At 40.0% G+C, this 17,342-nt stretch overlaps 2 protein-coding genes across 2 annotated transcripts; both read right to left on the reverse strand.

Annotated features, from left to right (window-relative positions):
* Nucleotides 1-1,673: 1,673 nt before the first annotated feature.
* Nucleotides 1,674-5,905, reverse strand: zgc:165604 (uncharacterized protein LOC792578 homolog). The gene is made up of 7 exons (XM_053331089.1): nt 5,842-5,905; nt 4,675-4,829; nt 4,293-4,359; nt 3,720-3,851; nt 2,973-3,128; nt 1,991-2,113; nt 1,674-1,873 (listed from the first exon to the last, which is right to left on the reverse strand). Exons 1-7 carry the CDS (start codon nt 5,903-5,905, stop codon nt 1,674-1,676), a joined length of 897 nt encoding a protein of 298 aa, XP_053187064.1.
* A 2,191-nt stretch (nt 5,906-8,096) lies between these two features.
* Nucleotides 8,097-16,696, reverse strand: dlat (dihydrolipoamide S-acetyltransferase (E2 component of pyruvate dehydrogenase complex)). The gene is made up of 14 exons (XM_053331704.1): nt 16,304-16,696; nt 14,506-14,607; nt 14,298-14,422; nt 13,663-13,813; nt 12,556-12,682; nt 12,170-12,360; nt 11,877-12,015; nt 11,486-11,553; nt 10,736-10,843; nt 10,355-10,462; nt 10,142-10,260; nt 9,513-9,675; nt 9,257-9,393; nt 8,097-9,131 (listed from the first exon to the last, which is right to left on the reverse strand). The coding sequence occupies exons 1-14, from the start codon at nt 16,574-16,576 to the stop codon at nt 9,002-9,004; spliced, it is 1,941 nt and encodes a 646-aa protein (XP_053187679.1). The 5' UTR covers nt 16,577-16,696; the 3' UTR covers nt 8,097-9,001.
* Between the last annotated feature and the right edge of the window lie 646 nt (nt 16,697-17,342).

Raw genomic sequence — 17,342 nt, forward strand, 5'->3', positions numbered from 1 at the left:
ACTTACATTGAAAGCACATTTGAAGGAGATCTTTAACAACCAGTATGAACAAGAGGAGTGAGGAAAACCTTGTTCAGTGTTTATATCGACACTTGACTGAAATTGTGAACCTGTCCTTTAACCTCTGACTCAGTTTACAGCAGCTTTTATGAAGCACTGAGCCTTCAGTGGCAACATATTTAGTATCATTATAATACCACTAATCAAGTGCTCTAGTTCACTGGTGAGTCTGTGGGCGTGTAGCCTACCAACAGTTCTTGATTGACAGCCATCTTACCCTTCTGTTAATTTTATTGTTGCATTTGTCGGGGCAGGACACTCAATCTCCACTGGACACATACTGCTTACAGTAACATAAAACACATTTAACAGCTTGCAGTTGCTTGATCCAAATAGAAAAGGTTCTGTAGCGTCTCTGGCAACACTTTTAAAGCTGTGAAGATTTGAAAGTAAAGCATCTCACAGCATCTCCACCACCTACAGCATCTCCACCAGCTGCAGCTGCTGCCTGAAAATCAGCTGATAGAGATTCAGCATCTTTCTGGTCCCTAAAGCGTCACATCTACACAGCTAAATGGAGCGCAGCTGTTGTCTGAAAACACCTATGTGGGCCTTATGGACGTGTCACAGTATAAAATAAATGATGGCTGAATTTGGTTTCAGGGTGCTGGTATTGTACTCACTGTCACGGCTGACTGATGCACCTGAACAGGTGGCTTTAATGTCATTAGAAACACTTGTGTTTCTAATGACATAAAATGCCTGCTGTGAAAGAGCTCTACTTTGATTAAACTATATAATCTGATCAAAAACACAACAAACAGAAATATAAACCCCAAGTGTAGTTAAGAAGACATTTCATACATGCACTTTGCATTTTCAGTCTTAAACATTCAAACATCTTAATGTGATGAACAAAAACCAACTTGAAAATAATACTGAAATAAGTGATGAAGTCATGACAGGAAACTACAGATTTACTGACTGATCACACCTCCTCACATTTCAACGGTTACAGTCTGTTGGCTGCGTTTGAACCTTGTGTTTTTCTCTGCAGACTGGCTCTGCTGGCAGAGGGATGTGGTTTCTCTCACAGGGATCAGACTTGATGGCCTTCTTCAAGCTGTTCCCTCTTGACGCCGAGCTCTTTCCCACCGCAGCACAGCAGGCCAAGTGTGTGGGTCAGTAGCCTTATGCTTCAGCTCAGTGGATTTAGTTTCCTCTCCAGGCTGAGCGCTGTGAAAACATTTCAGGTCCTTGCAGTACTTGTGAACACACAGTTGACATCCGGTACTAAGTCATGTGATGCTGTGTTTGTGTGTGTCCGTGTGTGTGCTTATCCAAATATATATTTTATTACATATTCCAATATGTAAGTGCAACCATAGTGAACTATTTCTGTTTTCTTTGCTTGTTCAAAGATAGAGACCATATTAGTCTTTGAAGAGAAGAGACAAAGACACAATTCAACATGTACTTAAATATGTCACATGCAGTATAGCTGAAGATAGTTGACAACAAAATATCTTGGGAATATATGACGCTGTACAGATGCACTAGTATACAAGAACTGACTAGGTAGTAAAAAAGAAAAGATGTAGATGAAACGAGTCCATTGTTTGATGCCTGGATGGAGCTTTTCTCTTTTTTGTCAATCTTGTCTTGTTGACAAATCAAACAAACGAGCGCTTCATCAGAGACGGAGTATAGGGTATCTCGTTGTAACACTCCTCCTCTTCTTTCCCCTCCCTCCAACACCCGTCCTGCCCCGTGCGATGGAGCCACAGTATAAGCACCAGCAGAGCCAGTAGCAGCAGGCTCATGGACAAGGTCAGCAGCATGGCCTGCAGGATCCCAGAGGAACTGTCCGGAGCTACAGAGAGAGAGATAAACACAGTTATGGAAGGGATTTGACAAATACACTTATTTGGAAACAATCATTTGAACAGCTGCATGTGGAAGAAGTTGGAGAGGATTATGAGTCTCTTACGGCTGTAGACAGACAGGTTGACGTAACAGTTCTCCGTTCCCAGGAGGTTGGTGGCAGAGCAGCGATACAGGCCTGAGGTCTGAGAGGACACATTGACAATTTGGACGGAGCCCAAGAAATCTCCTGAGAGAGAGAAGAGATACAGTCACACTAATGACACTGAGATAACGAGAGAACCAATCAGAAGAGAAGAGTAAATAGAAAACAGCTTACAGTTAATAATTACATGACATCATCAGGATTGTCTTCTCAGATCTCATGTTGGTCATGAAACTTTCACGTTTTTAACAGAAAGCGTGATTTACAAACTAAAATTGAGGGTCTAATGAAGGATGCTATCCAGTAGAATTATGGGAAATGTAGGAGCCAATGTTTTCTGGAGCTTAGCCCAAAAATCTAGATATCTTGGCCTCTGCAGCTTTGATTGTGACCATCTCATTTTTTAAATCTGTCTTGTGAGTCCTCAGACTTTATGGAAGTGTGATATTAAATCACTGTGATCTTTTAACTGTCTCCTGCAGATATGCATGTTCCCAATATTCTCATTGAAGTTTTCTTTAAGTACCTTTGTGTTTTGTTATTTACATACAAACTTGCTTAATGTTTCACTGAGGCTTTATCACACTCAGATCTTTTCCTCACACTATTATATTCAAGTTGTCTTCTTTTACAAACAATTCTCTGACACTTTTTGCCATATTTGGGATCTTCAGTAAAGTTTGAAATCAAATATTCATCTCTGCACAAGAGGATAATGATTCTGTGAAAGGATTCAGGATTATCTGAATCACATTCTCAATTAAGACAATATAACATAACGTTGTAACATAATGTGCAGAAGCAGTGTGTGTGTGTGTGTGTGTGTGTGTGTGTGTGTGTGTGTGTGTGTGTGTGTGTGTGTGTGTGTGTGTGTGTGTGTGTGTGTGTGTGTGTGTGTGTGTCTGTCTGTCTGTGTGTGTGTCTGTGTATCTGTGTGTCTGACCCTCCATGTTGATGGGAAGTGAGATTTCCTCTGGATTCAGTTTGTCCCAGTGGATCTCTGGAGTGGGGACGCCCTCTGTCACTGTGCAGAACAATGTGACACTTCCTCCCACATCAATATCTCCATCCCACTGGCACATGGGCAGCGAGGGCGGCGCTGCAAAATGAATCAGCCAATTCATTTTTAAAAGAAAGTAATGCAACGTTTACAGATAGATGATAACATTTCAGTCTATTTATGAGTAAGGGTTTTTTTTTTATTCTTTCAGGATCATTTCACTTATGTCATGTCACTTTTTTTCTCCTTTATCATGTCTTCAGAGCTAGACATTTTTTAATTTTGTGAGTGAGTCAGTGGCGTATTTATGTTACCCGCTGCTGCTAAGTTCTGGTCAACAGGCCAAGAGTCTTTACCCTCCTTAACAAATATTTGCATTCTTAAAACCCTCTGAGTGAGTGGGTGGGTGGGATTGTTGTTTACTTAATAACAACTCCAATATACAGTAATAGAAGACTATTGCCTTTATTGACCAATATTAGATTTAAAAAGCAATAGTATTTTCACTTTACTGTAAAACTATTTGGAGATTGATTTTAACAAATTGCTAAAGATGACTTGATTTAATGGGAGTACCAGCTTGAGATAAATACATGGATGTATCCCTAATTCACTGTGTATTGAATGGTGTTTGCTTCAAATATAGAGAAGCTCACTCAGGTAGTGTTGGACAATATGTGACACGCTTACCCAGAACACCAAGCTCCAGCTCTCCTATGCCAGGGTCTGCTGTCTCTGGTGGGTTATTGACCATGCAGCGGTAAACGCCAGCATCTGATACACGTGTGTCATTCAGGATGATATCTGCAGTCCAGGGAATACCTGCAGTTGATTTACATGAAAGAGTCATCTTGTTATTCTGTCATCATTTTTAAAAAAGCAGAATTTCTTGTGTAGCTGAAGAGGAGAAACGTGTACTCACTTAATTTTAAACTACAAAAGTGAGCAGCAACAATTTGTCAAATGTTCAATTATCTGCTAACTGTTAAATTCATCACCAATTATTTTTGATAAATGATTAATCATTTAGTCATTCTGTAAAAAAAAAAAATCTAAATCATCTGGTTCCTTCTCCTCCAAAATGTGAATATTTTTTGGTTTGTGTGAGTAAACTGAATGTCTATGGGTTGTTGGTTGTTGTTGTTTGCATTTTACATGACATTTTATAGACCAAACAACTAATTGATTAATCAAGTAAATACTTGTTAGTTACAGCCCTAAATAAATAAAACAATTCTGATAGAAAAGGTTAGTTAGTTATACCTGTAAAACCCACCCTGCCAATGAGGGAGGGGTCTTCAATCACCTGTCCGTGGTCGTACACAATCACCTGAGTGAGAGCAGCCGTTAATGGGTCATTTTAGACTCTAAAGCAACATAAACAAGCATCAGTGGTGTTTTAATAGAGACTGTGATTGTGGGTTTAATGTGGACAAAGTTTCTCTTTGGAAAGCTACTTCTACCAACTCTGATAGCAATGATTTTAAAGATAATTAAAAGGTGAGAGATGAAGAATTTCAGAATGACTTTCACCAGCTCATACACCCATGAAGAATGTACTGAGTTCTTGATGCCTGAAACATGAGATCAGTTTGTGAGGCTGCAGCCTATTAGAGGTCTCTGTGTGTTGGTGTGGGATGCAGACCTGCATTGGGGTTTCCGGACTGGACAAGGGAGCCAGAGTCCAGATAATGTTGAGTCTGGAGAGGGGGCTGGAGGTGAAGAAGGAGCAGGGCAGGACGACAAAATCCCCTCGAACCACCTCGAGACTGGATTCCCTCATGGTGACCCGGAGTGCGGCTGTGTCAGTCGATCAGTAAGACAGGAAAGGATAAATAAAAATAAGAAACGAGAGGATTTACTCTTCAGATTTATATGAATGTTATATTGTTCTAGTTTAAACTCCCATAGTTTCCCTGTTGACGTGTACCGGTCCTCCCTCGCCTCCTTCATTACTGAAATAATGAACCCTTCCCCCTCCTCCCCGTCATCCCCAGGCCTTTTGTGTGTGTGTGTGTGTGTGTCTGTGTGGGAATTCAGTGCACATATTAGTTGTTAATTACACTTGACAGCTCTGACGGTGAGCCAAACTGATCACAGACTGAGTGGAACAACAGCCCACTTCACTGGGATGACCTCCTGAAAACATACTGTCGATTCACTGCATTGTTTCTATGTAGAGCACTGCTTCCTGAAATGTCCAAATCAGTCCTTTCAAACACTCTCATTATGATAAATATAAGCAATTACTATATTAAAAGATGCTACTTTCCTAAAGGCTATTTTTAATTGAGTCAATAAACTCATGACTGCACTAAATGCATTAGTTGATATGTTTGAAGAGGCTCATTATCACTGATTAATGATGATTTAAGCCTTTTTTAAATACTATCTTTCATTTCTGGCTGCAAAAAAAAAAAGCATTTTAATTAGATTGTTAATATACAAGTCATTTCTACTATGTTTTCTTTTAAAAATCGTGATCATTGTCTTAACTCAAATTTAAAAAATACAAGATTACAACCATCAAACATATCTGTCCAAATACTGTGTGAGCTTTAGAGTTAAGTCATGACAGTTTTCTACACTGTAGATTGTGAGTGGCTATTTTCCTGTATTTAACATCATTAAATGAATAAACTACACCAAAGTTCTTAGATAGAAAAAAGCAACTCTTGAAGCTTTGCAAGAGCATCAAAACATCTCAAAGTTGCACTGGGGTGCACAAAACCATCAATATTGTTTATTCTTAATTACTTTCATTTTGTCATGTTTTACTGGCTCTGTATTAAAGCTTGTCAGGCCTACTCACCACACTCCAGAGCGCTGAAACACACACACAGGATCCAGAGCGTCCATCGTCCAGAAAAACCCATAGTTGAGAGGAGACCCTGAGAGGCTGCCCTCTCTCTCCGTCTACAAACTGGAGGCCAAAAAAACCAGGCATGCATGATTAATCTATTGAGTAATACAATCAGCCCCACCCTCCCTTATTTTCACACTCACTTCATTCTCTCTGTCTCCCTTCACCTCCCAATGTCTGTTTGCAAGGAAAAAGGTGATTTATCATTATTTTTGTCAGATAAGTGACAGTAACCTAGTGGCCATGAGACAACCTCCCGTAATGCAGCAAGGTGACATAGAAGCTGCTGTTGCCATGGAAGCAGGTTTTCCTTCCAGACAGCCACTGCAAATTCAACTTCCATGCTGATAACATAGAACTGTGTACATATTTGTTTGTTTCTGAGGAGAAACTTGTATTTCATTTACAAGATTTAAGAATGACAATTATTTTGAAGTCATGTATTAAGCAAAACTGCCAAATATTTTCTAAGTCTAGCTTCTTAAACATGTGGATTTGCTGTTTTTATCTGTTTTTACATCACTGTGTAATCAGTATTTGGAGTGTTTGGATCAAATTGAAAATCTCACTATGGCATCTGGGAAGTTACTGTCAGTATTTTTCATGTATTTTATAAAGTAAATAATTATTTCAAGTGAAACTTTAATTGATGAATGAATATATTTTTCATTTTCTCATATGTAGCTGATGGGGTCAGCTGCTGCTTTGATTTGAGCAAAAACCTGCAGCCTCCTGATCCTCCATGTCAGCAGCCTGCCTTTCTCTGAGTTAGTGTGAAAGTTAAAAGCCTACAGAACAGATAAGGCCTTTTACTCAAATAGGGATCTAAATGAGATATACAAATCTGTGGAAAAGTACAATTCTTCCACAAAATCAATCATTTCTTCCTTGAAAAACAAGCCTGAGTAGTTTTACACTGGGATCACATAAAACATAAGTTTGAATTCTGTTTCAGTAACAATGTATAGGGTGATTCACAGATTCAAGGTAGTCCGAGATCCATGGCTGTCATTGCTGTGAGGAAATGTTCAGATTAGTTTTTGACATGTGGTCCAAGTGATCCAGTGATCAAGACATCATATGACCTACTTTATGGGCTAAACTCAACACCACATTTTGACAGATTTACATGAAATTAATTTGTTATTCATCAATCAAGGAAGTGGATGTGCCTACCAAGTTCTCCATAGTGAACATCTGAGTGCTCTTCACCAGTCACAGCCAACACTCAAACACGCCACAATGGCTGAAATTCAAACCAGTCAAAACATTTGTCAGATTTAATCCCATAGGAGTTCACTTTTTACACTTAAGAGCATTGCGAGGATTTTGAGAGTTTCAGACATGGAGTTTAATTTGATGTAGTAGGCCTACTGAGAAAAATGTTAAAGTTCTTCTGAAAAAAAAAATGACTTAATGGACATATATATAATAATCACATAATTGATCAACTAATGTAATTTACCCAAACAAATTAGATTGTTAATGCTTTTAAGTAGCTTTAAAAACATAAAAATATCACAAAGGCTAAAGATTCGAGGACTTGACCAAAAAAGCAGCAAAGCCATGTGTGATCTTTTATTCTGTCAACTCAGTGAGGTCAGCATCTTCCTGTTACTGATACAAGCTGGTTTGCTTTCTCACCTGCAGTTCATTTGGACATGGATCATCTTTCTCCTTCCCCTCTTTCATTTAAATACATGTTACGTGATATGTCACATGTTATGTGATACTATTTCTTTCTGATATGAAAACAAGACTAAACAGATTATGACAGCATTAACGTGCTCCTTTTTTGTAGCTCAAATTAAAAACAAAGTAAATGAATGAGGAGGCAGTCTGAACCTGTTTGCACGTGCTGTGGATTTTTTATTTTCATGACTGTGTGTGTGTGTGTGTTATGTTTTAGTGCACGCACACACACACACACTGGCCTACATGAAGCTGACCAAGATTTATTGGGAAAAAGATATGTATGGAAATGGCTCCATTACAGGAAAAAGGTTGAGTGCAGATTAAGACTTAGCAACAAAACAAAAAAAGTCAGTAACATCTTCTGGACTCATAAATGTTTCATAATTTTTCAAACACTTTGAAAGTTTTTTGTCATCATATTATAAATAAATGTTGTTAACCGTTTAAATTTGGGTTTTTACCTGAGGTCTAGTTATAAAATCCCAAACCAAAGATCCTATGGCACAATGTTGACTTCTCCCAATTTATTCAAATAACAAATAACATTCAGCACCATTTTTGTGCGTTTCAGCTGTGAAATACAGAATATTTCCAGGGTGAGTGTTTTACTCAGACTACAAAATATACATCCCCACAGAAGAGAAGAGAGAGAATTGGCAAAACTGCTCAGTACTTTTTTAAAGATTCTTTGTTTTCATTCGGGGCTCAACCACCATGTACACAACTGTGTTTATCCCACAGTGAAGAATATACACTCTGTAGTATCAATCCACAAAAAACACACTGAATATTTTAGTTTTGTGTGTGTGTGTGTGTGTGTGTGTACATGATCACTTCACAGGAACAGGTTTGAGTGTGTAGATCTGGATTCATTGTGTCTCCAAGTTAACATACATTTGTCCTTCTCTTGCCTGCAAGCAGACAAAAATCACAAGCCTTTACTCAAAAGACTGGAACCCACAGATAGCTCCACTTCCCATCGTCTTTATCATATTCACACAAAACTCACAGATAAAATTGTGTAGAAGCACACACACACACAAATTTTGGGGATAAATATGTTCGCTTGGTTGGACATGTAACACTTCCCTTTGTAAAACATTAGCAATGTTTTAGTGACTTATGGCCAGTCTCTATTCTAGGATAAATTACATCTAATTCTGGTCTCTCGTGAGATGGAGCCTCAATAAATAGAATATGAGTGAGAGAACGAGAGGAGAGAAAGAGAGATGGGAGAAACAGCGAGACAGACAGGTAAGCGGAGTGAGTTCTGCCTCTTCCCCCTCAGGATAACTGGGAGTGACCTGGTGACAGGCTGGCCAATCACAGTAGGATAAGACTGGTTTAGATCAATCAGATCACTTCAGTGAAAGGCCTTGGCCAGTTGCTGCAGTTTAATGATAGTAAAGTCCGATCACAACAGCATGGTGACGGGCTTCTCCAGGAACTTGCGGAACTCGACGAGCCACTGAGCACCGACTGCCCCGTCCACCACCCGGTGATCACAGCTCAGTGTCACAGACATCATACTGGCTACGTCAAATCTGCAAAACCCAAAAACACGCTGCGTCAGTGCCAACACAAGCCAAAGATTTGAGTTTTGAAAGGCAATATGTCAGACTTGTTACAGTATTGTGGATGCATTTAACTTATTTGTCATTACACTGACCCTTTCTCATTATCAGCAGGCAACAGGCGTTTCTCTGAGCCTCCAACGGCGAGGATACAGGCCTGAGGAGGGTTGATTATCGCTGAGAAGTTCTTGACACCAAACATCCCCAAATTAGAGATGGTGAACGTGCCTCCCTGGTGGAAAAAAACACACACACATTGAAAAGGAATATCTCAATATGCTAGTTTTCTAATGATAAAACTGTCACACAGTCAAATGACATATACCCACAGGATCAGACTATGTGTCGTACCTGGAACTCATGTGGCTGCAGTTTGCCGTCTCTCGCTTTGGCAGCAAGAGCTGACACGTCAGAGCTGATGCCAGCCAGTCCTTTAGTGTGAGCGTTAAACACTATGGGTGTAATGAGACCACTGGGGGTGCTCACTGCTACGCTCACATCTACCACATGATTCCTGGAAAAGTTAAAATAAGTCAATACTGATGACAGCACAATGTGACTTCAAGCAGGGAAGATTTTTAAAATGCCTGAGTGCCCTCTACTGGCAAAATAATGCAGCTACACTATTAGAGATTATTATCTGACAAAATCCTGATATTGCTGTTTGACATACTGTAGACTACACCAAATACATAAAAAGCCTGTACTAAGGTATTTATTAGTTTCTGATTCCAGGAAAATAAGATTCCTCAAAACTACTGTATCTCTGAACCAAATCAAACTAATGTAATATTTTGTCACGTTCTTTCACTGAGCTTCCCCACAAACTGTTTCAACGACTTCTGGTAAATTCACGTTTTGGTGCGTTGACCAAGTCATATCTGTAAACTGAAGATTAGTAGATGTACAAAAAGAGAGCATTTTCCTGTGTACTGTATATTAACATGTGTTCGGATATGGCTGTTTATGTGTTTACTCACTGGCGAATAACCGTGTCCAACCAAGAGGAGTTGGCCTCAGGAACCTTGAGGCAGGCCAGAGCGCTGGCTTTGATGATGAAGTCATTCACACTAAGCTTGATATTCTGGGCTTTCACCTCCTGCAGAGAGGAGAGCAGAAGGTACTGATAGACAGTCTCTTTTGTCTACCTTGCTTTCATTCTGTTTTACTACTATTTACAAGCAAACACTCACAGCATTGAGTTCTTTCCGAAGCTCCAGCACTTGGTCCATGTTGACGTCTACAGACAGATAATAGTGGGGGATAGTTTGCTTAGACTGCATCAACCTCTGAGCGATGACCTGCAGGAGAGACAAATATATGCACTTCAGCTTTGATCCATAATTCATCAGACAGAAGTGAGGTGAGGTCGAGTCTGTGTTGATAAATGTAGCGCCTGTCTGAAGGGCAAAATGTGGAAACACGGGTCAGAGATAACAGAGCTACGCTGTGAAGACCCCTCAGGAGGTTTGCCTTGCAGCATTCAATACCATGAAGTCATTATAAAACACAGCAGATCACCAAAAGACAGGTGTGTGTTTGTGTGTCTGTTCACGTGTGTGTTTTTGTCTCACCTTGCGGATATTGCTGATAGGGATGTCAGTGAAGGTCCCAGCTGGTGCAGCAGGAGCTGCAGCAGGTGCAGGAGCAGCTGCAGCTGGAGTGGGAGCAGCAGCAGCAGCCTGCTGAGGAGATGATTTAATTTACATCTAAACTAAATACAACAAAACACTGAAGCATATTCAGCACTACAGTTTGATTGGAAACAAGACAGACAAACAAACAACAAAAGTATGGTAAAAATGACATTCCTGATTACTTTGCCAGTGTAGATCAAAATCTTACAGCATACTGTAACATAATACAATGTCAGGTCACAAATTCCTTAAAAAACCTTTCTGAAAATAGTGAAAAATGTCAATTTTACACAGCCACATCTTCAAAATGCTAATTTTGATTAAACAGTCCACAATCCAAAGAAATGGTATTGAAACAATATAAAAACAGAAAAAAGATACAAAACAGAGAAAAGCAGCAAGTCATTTCATTTTAAAAACTAGAAACCAATCATTTAGTTAATAATAATGAATAACACCATGATCAACTCATCAACAAATCAATTCATAATCAAAGATTCTTTTTTAGGCACCTATTATGAAAAAGGAAGTCATTACTTATGATTACAGATAAATATAAATCTATAAATATTTAATACATTTCGTTCCACTTTGTACCTGTCTGGTATATGTGCGGAATGACAGTAAAAGGAAATGTATTACTAAGTGGGAGTGATGAATATGGAAATGAGTGGAACTGTCACTTACAGGAGCAACCTTTGATGGAACAAAACTCTCAATGTCTTTTCTGGTAATGCGTCCGTCAGGACCAGAACCTGAACACAAAACAGCTCAGAGTTAGACAAATATTTTACCATTCCTTTTTCACTTCTGCATTTACACTTTCACAATTATTATATATATTATATTATCATTCAATACCAATATTACTCTTGTACATAATGTAAATAATGTCAAGATTATTTTATTATACATTTTTTACTATTATTGTTCTTGTTGTTTTTCTTATTGCTGCTCTTATATTTTACTGTCCACCTGCTGTGTAATAATGCTAATTTTCCCCATTGTGGGACTAATAAAGGAATATCTTATCTTATCAATTTGCATCTTTGTGACCCTGTATGTCTTCATGACTTACCGCTAACCTGCGCCAGGTTAATTCCTTTTTCAGCAGCAAGTTTCTTGGCCAGAGGGCTGACGAACACACGGCCCTTCCTGGGTCCGGCTGGGGCAGCGGCTGCTGGAGCATGAGTGGGCACAGCAGCAGCAGGTGCAGCCTGTAACATCAACAGCCACAAATTAGGTAACAGCAGCAACTATCCCAGGGCAGAACTGAATGGACAGGTGTCTGTTACAGATATATGTAAGAAGAAAGGCTTTGTGTGTGTGTGTGTCTGTGTCTGTGTGTGTGTGTGTGTGTGTGTGTCTCACCGCTACTGGTGCTGGAGCTGGAGGAGGTGGAGAGGAAACCTCTGCCACATCAGTCTCTACATAATCCTTGAAGGCAGCGATGTCACTTTCTTTCTCTACAATGATGCAGAGTGGTTTTCCCAGGGGGACGTCACGTGTTCCCTCTGGCACCATGATTTTGGCCAAGTATCCCTCCTCCTGCACCTCAAAGCCTAAACAAACAACATAAGACGGAGACAGGTAAGCTTTTCCTGTCACGCTGTACATCAAAATACAAGACTGTGGTAAGCTTTATTTCATGTAAAGGAAATACTAATCAGAACTGTAATACTGTTTTGCACTTGGGGTAAAAAAAAAGGCACCAAAAGAGTAAATATGTCATGGCTGAGGTGTTTGAGTCACTTTACCAATGGTTGCCTTGTCAGTCTCAATCTCAGCCAGCAGATCTCCCTCACTCAGCTTCTCTCCAACCTTCTTCTCCCAGCGCTGCACTGTTCCCATCGTCATGGTGGGAGAGAGGGCAGGAAGTGTGATCTGCAACATACCCACACGTCAATTTGAGCAACACATGTCACGTCAGGGGGATGTCATTTCTGCAGCTTCCAGTTTGACCACTTCAGGCAGCCAGATAATGTGTCTTTAATAAAGCTCTAAACTTTAAATCCTACAACAGCAGCATCCTTAAGTCAAGTGTGGCTGTGTTTTATAAGAGCAGCCTCTAACAAATTAAAGCTGCTCTGATTGAGCAATGACACAAATTGTCATTTGCTGTTGAAACAGAGACACATCACTGACTACCATGACAGCTATTTACACACAATTTAAAATTGAATACAAATGCAGCATTATAAATGAGAATGTGTAGTTAAAGCTTTGTGTCAATACGAATGACATAATGAATTCAGAAATAGAAAACATGGAGTTACAAAGAGAGCTGCAATTTTATTTGATTTGCTTCCTTGACAATTGACAAGAGCTACATAAACGGACTTCTAACTTGCTCTCCGAGCTCTTCAATAGAGCTCAAACGAAACATTTTACAATCTCAATTAATTCAGCATAAAATCTAAAATGACATACTCTGTACAAAAGGTCTCAAATGATGTTTTTAACGTTTTTCACAAATTGCATTTAAAGCCTGTGTGTGACTGTCACATCTTTCATGTTATTCTGATGCCACACAATTTTGGGTTTTCCTGGTGAAAACTGATGTTGTCTTTGTATTTCTTTCATTCCATTCATCTCAGTGTGCCTCAGTCAGATCTCTTCATCACATAATGGTTGCCATTTTTATGACTTAAAGAGTTTGCAACTGAGACTGATAAATTAAAAGAAAAGTCTAGATTGCACAGAATGCACAATGAACCGTCACACACAGACTGTCAGACTGAACAACCCTCATAAGGCTGCATCAGTGTGGCTGCTGAACACTGACTGTACACAAACTCTTATTACTCTGCTCTACTTTGTCTGACATATCTGACTGTCCTTTGTTTATATAAGAACACGCCTACCTTCATGTGTGAGGGGTAAGAGCTTCCTGGGGCTGCGGGAGGAGCAGCAGCAGCGGGAGGAGGAGAAGCAGAGGCAGCTGAGGACGGGGCTGCACCAGTTGCTTTAAGAGAGTCCAACGTTACGTCCTTAAAAGCTGCAATGAGGTCAGGACTGTAGGGGAAAAAACATACACACAAAGAAATTAGAAACGCACTTATAACACACATACCAGATGCTGATGAAGCAAAAACAGGTGCTGAAAAAAAGGAAGAAAAGTGTCAAAACTATTCAATTTTCAAAACTACAACGTTCTTTGCGTTATTTGGAATTCACAGACTACAAAGTGCAGAAACGCCGGCTGCAACGTTTAATGGTGTGAAATCAATGACACTAATTTTTGTGTGTGGTCTACTCATCCTCTGTTTTTTCTGTTTCAAGACTGAATGACTTTGAGAATATCCTTGTTATAGCCTGATTTCTTATTTTATTATCATTAAAAGGAACACAGTGCCAACATGTTTCCAGCATCTGGGAGAATAAGGAAGTCACAGGAGAGTTGTTATGCAATGGTTAGGAGAGAATTATTGCAGGCTAATAAGATTTTGGACCTTGGATTCCAGCCTGTATTTGACAGTGTCATTGCAAAGATACCTACCTGTCAACTGTGATGCAGATTACTGCTCCAATGCTGACATCTCTGGTCCCTTCAGGAACAAGAATCTTAGCCAGATAGCACTCCTCCAGTATCTCAAACCCTACAGTGGCCTTATCAGTCTCCACCTACACAGATAGGAACGTTTAAAAAACTGAGTTTATAGTGATGATTCCTTAAATTAATACAGAAACACACACATACTACTAACCTCAGCTATAAGTTCACCCTCGCTGATTTTTTCTCCTTCCTTCTTCTCCCAGCGAGCGATGGTTCCAGTCTGCATGGTGGGCGACAGCGCAGGCAGCTCCACCTGTTGAACAAAGACACAGATTGCATTTAATTTGAATGAATGCCCACAGATGACCAGTGCCACTTTACAGTGTCCCCACTGGGGCTTCATGATAAGGCCCCACAAACACTGGCCAAAGTCAGGTGTTGTAACAGCAGTTTCTACATCATCATCACCTCATCCTCTTGCTTAAGAATTGACCCACATACAGCTGTGTTTCATCACATCTGGCATGTTTAACAGCAGCTTTCAAGGCCGTATAACATCTGATGATGATTCGTGAGTACATCTAGTGGTGAGACAGGTATTAGGTCTCAAATTCAATCTGCATTAAACCAGAGAAAAAGCAACATCTCTCAGGACTCACATCTAAGGAGGTTTCTGTTAATACAAGGTGTATTAACAGAAATGTATCCCAATTCCACACTGCATTGTACTTATATCAAGTTTGTGCTATATAGCAAGTTTCACTATCTAATGTTTTTGGAAATATTATTTTTAAAAATTAAAATAATTTTACACTAACAGCAAATGATAATCTAACACAAGTCAATCAAACTGAGACTTTGCACTGCGTGTCACTATCACTCAAACTAATGAAATTATGTTCCTGGAGCTGATTCACCACCATCTGTCATTTGTTACCTTTTCTAATTTAATTTGTTCAATTCCTTTGTGTGCTGCATTGTGGGACAACAGTGCACATTAACAGCACTAAACTAAGGTATTATTCTAGTATGCCAGCTTTCTTTTTTTTAAGTATACTTAATCTTCTTTTCCAGCCCGAACACCCTATATACCCAAAACCTGTATGTATGCATTATACAGAAAGAGCAAATCACTCACAGAAGTAACATCTGCTGCAGAAGGAACTGCAAAAAGTAGTGGACTACTTGTCTAATAGTTTGACAGACAATACATTAGTAAATATTTGATCATCAGTGAGTCATATTGAGTCATTCTTAAAAGAAAAAATGCTAAATGTCTCTGCTTCCAGCTTTTCTGACAATGTATAGACCAAACAACTACTTGATTAATTAAAAACTGTATAAACTTTTTATATAAAAAAAATATAATCGACAGAAGAATCAATAAGGACAATAATTGTTGGTTGCAATGTAATTGTAATTCTGACAGATTTGACAGCAAAGCAGGGTGTGAACATCTACCAGTCACTGACAGATAAATGTTAAATTCATTGTTTAGTGTCTGAAATGTACCAATAACTTTCACATTTTACCAGAATTTAGTCAGACGCAGCAGTCTCATTATTGAGGGGAAGCACACCTTCAAACAGGTATCACCACAGCTGACAAATCCTGGAGCTGCTCCAACACTGAATGATAAAACAATACATATGACAGCATCCATACGGTGACACTCCCTAACTCATAAACGAATGCTCTCAATGTAAAAGAAATACTGATCTAACTCTTGTAAACCTGTGATGTAAACCTGAAATATCTCTGGACACATCTCCCACCTGATGACATCAATCATGAATAAAGTCTGGATGCTCTGAATTTACACTGATTCAAGGTGTGATTAAATAGTGTCCTAATCTGTTGAATCAGCTGATCTTAACCCTTGCATGAGTGTCAGAAGCTGCTCGGTACATGTCGATGCTACCTCATGCTAGCTATGGAGGTCATGTTCTCTATAACCGTGAACTTCGCTGCTATGACAACCTGAAACCTGCTCCGGGAGCTGACAGTACCTTCTGGTGCGGAGGCAGGCTGTAGAAACGGGTGCTGTTAACGCCGCCTGACAGCTGGGGACACCGCAGCAGAGCCCGTCTGTGGCTGAAGCCGGAGCCCAAGATCACGGCCCGGGACCCGGCCCCGCCGTGCAGCCGGCGCAGGCAGCCGGTTCCGGGCACAGAGCGGGAGCTGGAGCCGAGCGCAACGGTGGCGGCGCCAGGCCCGGTCGGGAGGACACGGGGACAGGGGAGCCCGGCGGACGGCCTGAGCCGCAGGATGAGACGCAGCATCTCGCAGCTGTTTTAAAACTATACAGAGCTATCAATTAAATATCTTTTCCACCGGAGCCCCGACAGCCTGCTGCTCACTTTCTAATGACCTCCTCCAGTCCAAAACACGACGCTTTACGGCTCTCCTTCTTGCCCTGCCGTCTATCCGTAAGTGTCGTAAACGATGTCAAACAAATTTCTTCTGATGAATTTTACGGCAGACGAGAGGCAGCACAGTCGCGTTGCTGCCCTCCACAGGTCATCTGTAGAGTTAACTCCTAATGTTAAGTCCAACGCGACGGAGGAAATAGTTGATTTGAATGAATGAATGATGTGTAATTTCTGCATGAGGCTTCTTTCAAAATATGAGTGACTGTTTCTGCCTCACCACAGATGCGTTTTACACCAGCCAGTGTCATGTTTCAGCCCCCTCTGCCCGTTCTGGTATTTGATGTGTGTTTCTAAAGAGACATTTAAAACACCAATATAATTTACAGTATAACCTGTTAAATTATAGCAACCCACATTCAAATAGAATGTAACATGACATTTTACAACAAACTGTATCATACTATGTCAGTGTCTCATTCCTGTTGAAATTGGAAGGGGGTGGGGTAATTGTATGTCAGTAACTTGCTTTCAAAAACCCCTCAGTGGTGAAAAGGCTGCTTCTTTAAAGACATTGAGCATATACATATAATTTCTAAACAAAGACGTGTTCATTTTTTAGCCCTGGAGTGGTTCAGATGTGTCATTTTACCAACAAAGTTAACTTCAATTGTATAGA

The sequence above is a fragment of the Scomber japonicus genome, chromosome 13 (genome assembly GCF_027409825.1).
Source record: "Scomber japonicus isolate fScoJap1 chromosome 13, fScoJap1.pri, whole genome shotgun sequence".
NCBI lineage: Eukaryota > Metazoa > Chordata > Actinopteri > Scombriformes > Scombridae > Scomber > Scomber japonicus.